Genomic DNA, 12524 nt, shown 5'->3' with positions numbered 1-12524 from the left:
AGTTACAATAATCTATAGAGTGCTACAATTCAGCAGATAAGTTTTTAAGTGTTCCTCTATAATCAAGCTGTGGCTCGGCGTTTAACTGTGTTCATTTCGGTACATTATTGCAGTTACATTCTTCTAACCGCTTCCTTCTCTTGTACACTCTCGTACTGCAGCATGACAATTACCAGCGTGTGTTGTCATATGCTGGCAGCTTGCCTATATTATTGCGTCATCCACTGAAGAATGGAATTGAATTAGCCGTATTTGTTATAAACAAAAGGTCATCATTCCTAAACCGTAAGTGATGGAACAAAACAGGCTGCATTAATGCATTTCACGCGCAATATATCCTGATCCATCTACGCGCTACGCTGAGCAGATTTCCAAGGCAACGAAGTTAACAATAGAACATCAGTTACTTATTAGCGAAGGTATCAATAATAACAAATTGTTAGACTTGGCTGAGAACATTTCCAAGGTAACAGAGTCAACAATAGAAATTCGGTTACTTAGTAGCGAAGGCATTCATAATTACAAATTGTTACAATTTCTGTTACTTATGAACAAATTGTTAAATTATCTAGTATTTGTGGCTGGCGAGTCGTAGGAGACGACGAAAAGGGAAGTATCAACTCTGAGACAGTAATATATGGTCTCGAGTCCCAAGGGACTTGGACCCGAGAAAGACTGCGCTGGCAATGACCAGCAGCATACACAAAAGACAGACCTGTCCTCTCTTCGGAGAGGGCGCCCCACAAAAACAAGACCGTAATTGTCAAACAGTAATAAATATCTGGTCATGAGCCCCACATAGTGCTAGACACCAAGACTTACTGACTGACTGACTGACCGACCATCAGTCGCAATGTGACTTTGACTATTTGCGGCTTCATTCTATTTGCACCATCGTATAATAAAGTTCTCAACCTTAAAAGTAGTCAACAAATCCATTAACCAATCCGTACCTCGTCTATAGTCACATACTCTACAAGTGTATGTGTTGTTGTTATCGTAAGGATTCATATTCAATTTTACCCTGGAAAATGATCCTTAGGAACAACATGTGTGTATAATGGAAAACAGCTGCGAGTCAGCATTCCTTCCTTCCTTCCAATAAAGAGTAAGAATTTACTACATTTGTCGCAACTACTGGTTCAGCGATTACAAAAGAGTTTTGGTCACACTTTGGGGAAACTCTGTTTGTTTGCAAACTTTCTTTATTGCGATATTTCGACTGGGTGCTGTGGAGTTCTGCAGTTCCAAATATCCCTTCATTATGCCATGAATGTATAAGGGGTGGACCCTCTTGGCTCTTACACGCGCCCACATTGATCTTTCATTATGCCATAGTGGCATAGCGGTCTTCATTATTGTCAGTAACAACTAAACCATTTAAAATAGAAACATAAGAAAAGAAAAAGATTTTTAATGAGTTTTAGGCAGTTTTTCCCCTAAATTCTACCTTCCTTCTTATTTCTCATGGGGAATTTATGTTCGAATACTCGTACGTGTATTTTATTCACGCGCCCATTTCCGAGGACATAACAAACATGCAACTCGAGAACTGGCTGTGGTTTCGTGGTAAGGACTGTTAACATTTTTGACATGCTAAACAGAGGAGTGAATTTGGTTTCTTACATCATACACAACTTCACTTCTAGCATGACGATGAAGACAAGTTCCTCTACAATTTTAGTATCCAAATCTACACGCTGTAGCATCCCTACAAAGCTTCAATCTATACAATTACAGCCGTGAAAACCTCATAATTGATAGCCACATTCTTCCATGCATTTCATTCCTCCATTTTCAAGTAAGTGTGCAGAAAGAAAGTCTCTTCTTATGCAGATCTCACATTTTATTCGACATTTTCCCCTTGCGCGGCTCTCTTAAGAACTTCTTTACTATTACATTTCCACGATATCGTGGAAGATAACTACAAATGACTTCGTTTAACCTGGAGACATACATGTATTTTTTTTGTAATATGAATCATTCTCAAGCTAATACGCAAACATGAAGAAGCTACTTACATTTTCATGTAAAATGCGCAAAATTCTATGGATTTGAAGACTGGGGTTCGATTCCCGACAGAGACGAGAGATATTTTCCTTATCAACAGCGTTCACACTGGCTCTGGCACCTACTTCCCCTTTATTCCAATGGGTAGCAGGGATCTTTCTTCTGTGTAAAGCGGCCGTGGCGTGAAGTTGACAGCTCGTCTACATATGGTGCCAAGTTTAAGAATGCATATCTCTCCTTCCTCTTAGATCATAACGGTGTGGATGCGGGCGATGTTCCTGATGTTTCGGAGATACGTACTACATCCATCTTCAAGGACCGAATTATGTGCGTTGGCGAGATTTATTCTAACTGTTCTTGATCCTTGTTGTGCGTCACTGTGCGTCTACTTTCAACAGTCGGTGCTTGGTCCTGTCCCCAAGTGCCGGCTGAACTGCCCCGTATGATCCCGCTGCCCACGTCGTGATACTAGTCACGGGAGTTAACCTCAGATCCGTGTGTCTGCAAATCTTCCATTGCCTTATGAAATATTCTCTGATGTTCTTCAAGGATCTGTGCTTGGCCTCTGGTTTTCAGTGCTCTTATTAATGACTTATGTAATGCAATAAAATATTCTAGGTATCTACTTTTGCTGATGGTGTAAGCATTAAAAAATCGAAACTCCGTGGTTTTAGTTCGCAAGCGAACTATCCCGACCGAACGACCGCCGCTTGTCAGCGAAGTTAGTGCTAGCTTTTGCGGATAGAGGGTGTCGCATGGTCAGTTCAACCAATACCCACGGCCGTTTATTTCGGTTTTCTAGACCGCGGCTATTATTTCATTGGAATAGCTCTTTAAGTATCCTCACGAGGCTGAGTGGACCCTGTTCTAAACCCACTACTTCTCAGAAGATCTGGTAGCGCCGGGAATCAAATCCGGCCCTCTGGATCTGTAGCCAGGAAATCTGACTACTAGACCACAGGGGCGGTCTTTGCACTTGTGCACTGCTGAAGGTAAATATGTTTCTGTGCTTAAGTAATTAAGCAACACGAACTGAATACGCATGGGGGAGTGGAGGTATAGCTCCATTATTCTCAACCTCAGTACCAGATGGATGTAAGTGGTCATTTTCTCACCCCGGCCACTTCTACCCTTGGGATGAAGATCCTGGTAACCATTGGATTTTGGGCTGTGTGGGCGTATTGACGTCATCACCCTCGCCAGTTGGGCAGACAGGTGGCTGGATGGGCCTCAGAGCGGGCCTGGACGCTGAGTAGAAGTGAATAATCTCTTGAGAACACCGGGAATCGAACCCCGATTCCTTGGCAGGTCAACCAATATCTCGTCTTTATACTGCACTGCTAATTATATTAAACTAAACCTCAGTAAAATAAGAGTTGTACATTTCTCAGAAAAATTACATACTGATATATGTGCATAATCTTTGTCATTCCACTCTCTCTCTCTCTCTCTCTCTATGAAGACCTGAGAGAATTCCGAAATTCTAACTTCGTCTCCATGATCACGTTCATTACATATGTTTGTATGCAATGTGCTGCTGCACTTAGCTCACACAGTAACATCTCCTTTTCTACCCTTGATTGCTTACAGTGTTATTGTACTAGTACCTTACGTCAGTTAGGGCCCAGCCTGCAGCACACATTGGCCGCGCGTTCTGAGGCAATGGTCTTCAATCTAGGGTACACGAAGACATTTTACGGGGTATGTAAAATTAAAATTCGTAGCCTAATTGAGATGGTGGCATGCCAGAAACAAGCCCAATCATATCATTAACAGGTCAGAGCCACATTAATAATTGATAAAGTATTTAATCATATAACTTTGCTTTGCTAAAATACCTTTGTTCCTTTATTAATATTTATGTGCTACTCAATAATATATTTGTTATTTACTTGCTTAATTCTATTTTTCCTCACCTGAAACTTATTATTTAATACATCATTTTGGAGGTAATTTATTGAATCTATTTTAGATGTAGCTTAGAGTCAGTGTATAACTTGAATTATACGAGTACACCAACACCTGTGCGGGTAAGCGAACAAAAAAGTTGAATACCACTGATACGCGGCATGAGCTGACTTCGCTCGCTGGAACGCTGGGATCATTGGTTCGAATCCTACTCAAAGCCTGGATGTCTGTGTGCGTTTATTCTGTGTTTGTGTTGTTCTGTGTGTAGTTAGCGGCCTTGCGACTGTCTGATCCCCCATCCAAGGAGTCCTATCGACACTGTATAGGGTTAAGAAACTGTGAAAGCGGTCAAGGTTCAACAAAAGAATTGTAGAACCATAGATGGATAGATAGATAGAGAGACAGATAGAGCTCTGCCTGCGTACGCCTTCATTACCTGTAATTGTATTACGTTCAATGAAGCCAGGAAAATGGACCGCATCCAGCGGAAGTTTGCAGCAATTTGTTGCGATGGTTGGGTTTGAGGCTTTCATAGCGGTGGGTATGAGGCCGTGCAGTCTGGTGAAAGTGAACCGACGTTTCGGAGGAATATATCAGCTATGATCTACTTGATGCATACTTCACCCTGGTTTCTTATTCAGCTAATTCTTCAACCTTGTAGATGGAGATGACAGTTTCCTCCGAAATATTCGTTGACAGACACCGGGATTATACAACGTTATATCTCTGGAGACAGAACTTCTCCTTTGTTATAACTGTTCTTCCCCACACCCATCAGTTATTTTTAACTGGCTCTACACCACCCTTGGGCCCTGGCCTTAGATTTTTTAGTTTTATGTTATGATAGGACTCCCTGGACGTATGATCAGCTGGTCGCAAGGCCTCTACCTAAACACAGGATAACATAAACACAAGAATAAACACATACACACACCAAACATCAATGCATGTGTGGGATTCGAACTGACGATCACGGCTTCCGAACGAGCGAAGACAGTACATGTCTTAAACAACCAACTGCCTCATTAGACTTATATTAATGTTTTAATTTAAATAAACTCCACACTAAAAGTAAGAGGATATCACTTTCACGCACTTTTGCATATTTTTGTAAAATGCCATCCTTCGAGTTCCCAATCGGTACCTCAGAAACATAAGGTGACCAGTGTCCTTCATCACCGGCCAGTGCGGTTTGTAGAAAACGTTGACGTATTTAAATAAAATGTCTTTCTTTCCATAATATCCGTGGCACTTTCTAGTTTATTGGAGTATTAGTTGTGTTTAATAAAAGAGACATTTTCCTTTTCTCTGTTCTTATTCATACCTATCATTTTAGCCTTACTTACTTATTTACTTACTCAAGGAGCTGAGCCCTTCTGGAAGAGCCTCCAATTCTGCAGCTACTCAAGAATTTTCCGGAATTTTATGGAACCCGAAGGTCCACTACCGTGTTCACATGAGCCCTCCACTCGTCCCTATCCTGAGCCAGATTATCCAATCCAATCCATACCATCCCATCCTATCTCTCTAAGAACCATTCTAATATTGTCCACCCACTTACAACTTGGTCTTTCCTGTTGTCTCTTTTCTTCCGGCTTTCCCACCAATATCCTATACACATTCTTCCTCTCCCCCATTCGTGCTACATGACCTACCCACCTCATCCTCTTTGACTTGATCATTCTAATTATACTTGGAGAATAGTACAAGTTATGAAGCTTCTCATTATGCAGTTTTCTCCAACTTCCTGTGACTTCATCTATCTTTGGTCCAAATATTCTCCTCAACACCCTGTTCTGAAACACCCTCAGTCTATGTTCCTTCCTTAAGGTCAGAGACAAAGTTTCACACCCATACAGAACCACGGGCAAAATTAGAGTTTTGTATATTCTAATTTTTATGTTTTTGGACAACAGATGAGAAGACAAAAGGTTCTGGATGAATGGTAGCAAGCATTACCCGAGTTCAATCGCCTCTTAATTTCCTCCTGAATTAGGTTTCGATCTGTTATCGTTGTTCCCAAATATATGAACTGTGGCACATTTTCAAAACATCTATTTCCTGTCTTTATGTCATGATTCTGAACTGCATTTTAGTGATGAGACAGTAACATATATTTAGATTTCTCTGTGTTTACTTCTAGACCAACCAATTTACTTGCGTCAATTAAAGTTTGTGTGTTTTCCTTTATGGTATTTACATTATCACCCAGTAGATTCACATCATTGGCGTAGACCAACAGCTGATGTGTCCCGTTTACTTTCAGTCCCACCTGGTTTCCTTGGACCTTCCTAATTGCATAGTCTAAGGCAAAGTTGAAAAGGAGTGGTGATAAAGCATCTCCTTGTTTTAGACCATTCAGGATAGGAAATTTATCAGACAGATATTTACCTACACGGAGTTTACTATACGTTTCGTTTAAACACATTTTAATCAACCTAACTAGTTTCATGGGTATTACAGACTATATCAGAATATTGTACAATACTTCCCTCCTAGCTGAATCATAGGCTTTCTTGAAGTCTATGAATAGCTGATGTACTGTCTCATCGTACTCCCATTTTTTCTCCAATATCTGACGAATGCAAAAGATCTGATCTGTAGTTGATCTGTTACTTCAAAACCCACACTGATGATCCCCATTACTTTCATCTATATATGGACTTAACCTTGAAAGAAGAATATTGGACAAAATTTTATATGAAGTTGATAGCAGTTATATCCCCCAATAATTACTACAGTCAGTTTCATCACCCTTCTTGTGAACTAGTACAATAGACTCCTTCAACTGATCAGGCAATTTTTCCTTATGCCAAATAGAAGTAATTAAATTGTGGATATTAGAACGAAATATTTCGCCTCCTGCTTGAATAAGTTCTGCCGGAATTTAATCACTAACTGACGCTTTATACCGTTTCAATTTTGCAATAGCACTTTCAAACTCAAAAAGGCTAGGCTCAGGTTATAACGGCTCAGCTGTATCGATTTCTTTCTGCCTAAAATCACTGACCCTATGTACATTCAGTAACTTAGAGAAGTATTTCCTCCACCTATTCAAAATATTGTGGGAATCTTCAAGCAGATCACCATTCTCATCTATCACCAAGTTTCTTCTATGTTGGTAACCCGTCTTAAAGTCACTTATTCCTTTATACAGGTCTCTAATATTCTTGTTCTTACTGTTCATTGCATTCTCATCAATTTTGTCTTTCAGATATTCCCTCTTTTTGTTCCTGAAATGCCTGCTGGTTTCACGTCTTATATTGTTCAGATTATCCCCATTTCACTCGCTTGGATCCTGTAACCACAGCAATTTGGCCTGCTTTCTTTGATCTAATAATTTTAAGCATCCATCATCGAACCATGGCTTATGCTTCTATGGTTCATAATAACCTACACTCCCTTTGGCAGACATTTTTTATATTCTAGCTAAGAGTTTCCCAAGCTTTATTTATATCCATCTCAGTTTCCAAGTTTTCCAAAGCCGTTAATCTGTTTGAGATTTCAACACACTACTGCTCTATACCCTCTACTTAATTTAATTTCTTGTGATTGAACCACTCCATATGAACTCTGTGTGTTGTTTGTTTGCTCACTACCAGTCTTTCCCTAGCCTTGTCACCACCAGGTAGTGGTCGGTATCACAATCTGCTGCCCTGAATGATCAGACATCAAGTATACTTGAGTGCCGTCTACTATCTATCAAAATATGGTTTATTTGATTGCGTATCTTCCCATCAGGAGATGTCCAAGTAAATTTACGGATGTTACTATGTGGGAACACTGTACTTTTGACAGTAAGATTTTTTGATGTGGCAAAATTTACTACTCTAACTCCATTATCATTACTAATTTCATGCAAATTCTCATTCCCAATTGTTGGTTTGAAAATGTCTTCCCTCCCTTCTTTGGCATTGAAATCTCCTAACAAAATTTTCATAGGATACTTCGGGAATTTATCAAATACATGTTCTAGATTTTCATGGAACCTGTTCTTTATGTCGTCAATTTCTTTTGTTGGGTCATGAACATTCATAACAATGATATCACACTAGTGACCTTTTAGTGTTATATATGATATCCTATCACTAACGAATTGTACTTTCCTAACTGCTGATACGATTCTCTTATGTACGAAAAAACCTGTACCTACTTCATGATTTTCATTCCCCTTTCCATAGAAAAATGTAGTCTCATGTTGGTGCGACGCCACCTCCATCCCATCTGACCTCCTGTACTCCCGCTAAATCTAACTTAATGCTTAAGATTTCTTCTGCCGCTGCCCTGAGCGAACCTGCAATATACAAACTTCGTATATTCCAAGTGTCAAATCTCATATCCATTTTCATTAGCTTAGGTCGTTTATCCAAGGAATGAGTTCAGGTCCGAGGCTTTGTGTTCATTTTCGTAACATAATGATTTTTTCGGTGAGGAGTTTTTCGCCCCACGCCCAACCCCCAAGCTGGAGGTCCACCCCTTGTCGGCTCTCCGCGACTGCTTATTCACTATATTCACAGCTACCCTCCATATCTGTAGGGCGTCTCCTCCATCCCCACCCTGAGGACGCGCCACGCCGTTGTTACAGGACCCATCTAACAGTGAATTAAACACTACGCCATAAAAAAATATAGCGGAGTAGATGCATAGGTCCACATTTTCTTGACCTCGGCACTAGATGTATGTGAGTGATCAGCTTCACGCCCCTACCGCTTTACCCCCAGGAAGTAGCCCACGGTACCTATTGTATAGGGGTCTGGGTGCGTCTCCGAACCGGTCAGGAAGTTGTGGAGAAGAGAAAATTCTTGACCCTACTCGGACTAGAACTTTGATCCTTCGGTCGTCCACCCCGTAGCCAGTCGCTATGCCGAATACGCTATCCCGTCTCTTATATAATGCAAATAATATGGTGAAAATATCCTTGGGCTTAATTAAGTGAGCACCATGAAAACGTAAGGGAGATTGAAGGTATAGCTTAACCATTTTTAACCTCGTAACTAGATGCAGGTGAGTGGTCAGCTTTACCCCTGGCAACACAGCGCACGGTACCCACAGGAGGTTGGGTGGATCCACGAACCAATCGAGACCTTGTGGAGAAGATAAAATTCGCATGCCCCTGCCGAGAATCCAACCTCGGTTCCTCGACCACCCGGCTCGTAGCCTACTGTACCGATTTAACTATTAATGAAGTGACAAATCGTCTGCAAATTAGTCATGGTTCTGTCTACGAAATCATCCACAACAGACTTGGGTTTCATACAGTCTGTGCAAGATGGGTCCCAAAACAACTCACAGTGTTGCATAAACAAACGCGCTTGGACATCTGCCAACAATATTTGGATCGCTATGGTCTTCTTAGACAGAATCATCACTGATGACGAAACATGGATCCATCATTGCGAGCCGGAGAGTAAACGGCAGAGTATGGAATGGAAACATCCACCGTCGCCCAGCAAGAAAGAGTTCGAAAACCAACCATCCGCAGGAAAACTGATGCTTACAGATTTTTGGGACTCACGAGGGCCAGTGCTGGAACATTATCAGAAGAGGTACACAACAATAAACAGCGCTCGTTACAGTGAGATGCTTACTGACAGGCTAAAGCCTGAAATTCGAAGCAAACGATGAGGACTACTGTCGAAAATTGTTGTGTTGTTGCACGACAATGCCCGTCCACATATTGCTGCCCACACTGCTGAAACCCTCCGGAAACTGAAGTTTGATGTAATGGCTCATCCTCCGTATACTTCTGATCTCACCCCTTCTACCACTTGTTTGGTCCACTCAAAGGTTCATTAATATAATATAATATAATTAATATAATTCAATTCAATTCGTGTTTATTCAGATGCAAACTTAACGGCACAGAGGCTAATAAGAAAGTTGGCACGAGTACATAAAATACAGATATAACTAAAAGAAAAAATGCAAATAAGATAATCTATATAATGTCATTAAATTAATAATAATTCAAAGACAAATTAAAGTTAACGTTAACAGGAGAGAACAATAAAATAAGACCAAATAGACATAAGTAATATTAAGAGTATCATTAGCAAATATTATTAACAATTTTAGGTTCAGTGTCATTGACAGAAACTGTTCCAATTGCAAATATGTCCAGATCTTTACCCACCGCGTTGGCAGCATAGGTGCACCGAGCAGAAGGACAGTGTTTATTAGAGGGACAAACACCAAACAATGAGAAGTCCCTAAGATTACTGGGAGGAACACGAAAGCTAACAATTTCCAAAAGAGAAGCGCAGGATTTAAGACCACGAAAAATCTGAACAAGAAAAAGTGCATCAAGGTGATGTCTCCGTTTATGTAAAGATTGCAGACTTAATTTGTCTAACGTATGAGTATAATCATATGAAATATGAAGGAAGACGATGAAAAGAGATGGACGCAAACTTCTGCTGGATGCCCTCAAGCTTATTGGCATCAGTCGAGGTGATGGAGTTCCAAACTACAGAGACATATTCCAACTTGGACCTGACTAAAGCAAAATATAGTACATACAGACTCTCCAGGGAGAAAAACCTGTAGGCAATGGGGCGAATAAGGCCTAAAAGCTTTATGCATTCAGAAAATATGTAAGTAACATGTGTGTGAAAATGTACGCAGGTAAGTCAATAATTATCCGCAATGTAGCTATAAATTTTATTTCAATACAAATAGAAAACTTACGTTAACATCATTTTTCAACATAGTCCCCTTGCTTTTCAACGCCCTTGGTCCATCCTGCACAAGCTTCCTGATGCCCTCGGAAAAGAAGGTTTTCGGCTGAGCAGCGAGCCACGCATGCACCTCTTCCTTCACTTCTTGGTCCGAGGTGAATCGACGGCCCCATAATAGTCACTCGTCTGTCTAACAAAACCATGTCACGTGCACGCTCAATGTTGTCCTCATTTGTGGCCGTGGATGGTCGTCCGGCTCCTTCTTCATGCGTAACACTTGTACGACCATTTTTTAATTTTTCAATCCATTCATAGACACTCCGTTGCGGCAAAATACTCTTCCCTTATTGTGCTGAAAGTCTGATGGATTGCGGCCCCGACCACAAAAACCGGATCACTGAAAGTTGCTCTTCTATGGTGCAAAGAGAAAGCGAGGCAGCCATGATTAACGGCAATGTAGCGACGATGGAACTGACCTAGCAACATGAAACCTGCGCAGAAATACTGACAAGGAAAACACGCATGGCGATGCTGCGCAAAACGACAGTGCTGCCAACAGAAACACAAATACAACTGCATTGCGGATAATTATTGACTTCCCCTCGTAACTATGAATCAAAGAAAACACCCAGGTCCTTAATACTGCTGGCGCGTGTGATGATAGCATGACGTAGCTGATGCTCGTAGCTCAGAAAATTTGTTCTTCTGGTGTATGATACAACACGCATTTTGCAATATTAAGTTTCATGGAGTTAGCAGTGCACCAGTCACTTACGGAATTAATGTAAGATTGAAGTAAGAGGCAATCATGTGGAGATTTAATGATGCGGAGAATTTTAAATCATCGGCAAAAATTGGAAATTTACGGTAGTTAACGGAGTCGTATAGGTCATTAATGAATACGTTGAAAAGAAAAGGCCCCGGAGCAGAGCCTTGCGGCACACCGGACATTACATGAAAAGGCAGGGAGAGAGTGCCAGAAACGCGAACCCGAGACTGTCTGTTGGCTAAGTAACTGCGAAACCAGCTAACATAAGCATCAGAGAATGGGAAGGAGCTTAATTTATGCAAGAGCATATTATGAGGGACGAGATCAAAAGTATTTGAAAGATCAAAATATACGGCAACAGCTTGACGCTGACCGCAGACAACAGGCGTCAAAAAGTCGAGAAACGTCACCAAATTGCTAACTGAAGATTTAGTTCTGGTAAAGCCATGCTTGTTGGAATTAAATTTAGCGAAATGTGAAACATGATCATGAATAATGAATTCAAACAATTTAGAGAAATTACTGAGAATAGAAATAGACCTGTAATTGATCACAGCGGCATGATTGCCTCTTTTAAATTCTGGCACAACGGCAGATTCTTTCCATGCAGCAGGAAAATACTGCTGCATCAGGCTGAAGGTAAATATATGCCTAAGTATAGGAATAAAAATACCTGCACAATCTTTGATGATAAAACCAGGAATACCGTCAAGCCCAACAGAAAATAATAATAATTCAATTCAATTCGTTTATTTACTTGCAAACTTAACAGCAAGGAGGCCAATTACGAAGATAGCACGAATAGAGAAATACACAAAAATAATTAAAAAACAAAATAAAAATGATAGTCTATATTAATTACACAGTTAGCATGAATAAAGATACAGAAGCAAACATACACAGACAAAGCCACAAAGTGAGAATTTGTGTTTCAAATAGAGCAGCATACAATAATAATAATTCAATTCAATTCTTTATTATTTATGTGCCAAGTCAACAGCCGCAAGGACAATTACAGACTTAGTACAGTGCAGATGAAAGTAATTAATTGTGCATTATAGACAAACTCATTATAAGTCAAAAACAAATTACAGGCAATTTCTTGGGAAACACAATAATGAAGAAAAGTAAACAAACAAGGAAATACATGATAATAATAA

General features: G+C 40.4%; 1 protein-coding gene across 2 annotated transcripts in view; it reads right to left on the bottom strand.

Annotated features, from left to right (window-relative positions):
- LOC111874983 (esterase E4) overlaps positions 1-12524 on the bottom strand; it is a 96102-nt gene that overhangs the window by 62540 nt on the left and 21038 nt on the right. Inside the window, exon 1 of one of the 2 annotated variants that reach the window (XM_023870912.2) lies at positions 10606-10772. The exons of the other annotated variant lie outside the window; for it this stretch is intronic. Within the exon in view, the coding sequence (XP_023726680.1) occupies positions 10606-10626 (21 nt within the window). The 5' untranslated portion in view covers positions 10627-10772. Of the gene's footprint in view, positions 1-10605; positions 10773-12524 lie in introns of those variants that run through there. 2 annotated transcript variants of the gene reach the window in all.

The sequence above is a fragment of the Cryptotermes secundus genome, unplaced genomic scaffold, assembly GCF_002891405.2.
Source record: "Cryptotermes secundus unplaced genomic scaffold, Csec_1.0 scaffold863, whole genome shotgun sequence".
Lineage (NCBI taxonomy): Eukaryota > Metazoa > Arthropoda > Insecta > Blattodea > Kalotermitidae > Cryptotermes > Cryptotermes secundus.
The sequence above is the reverse complement of the archived record's forward strand: the minus strand, read 5'-3'. Positions and strand labels throughout refer to the sequence as shown.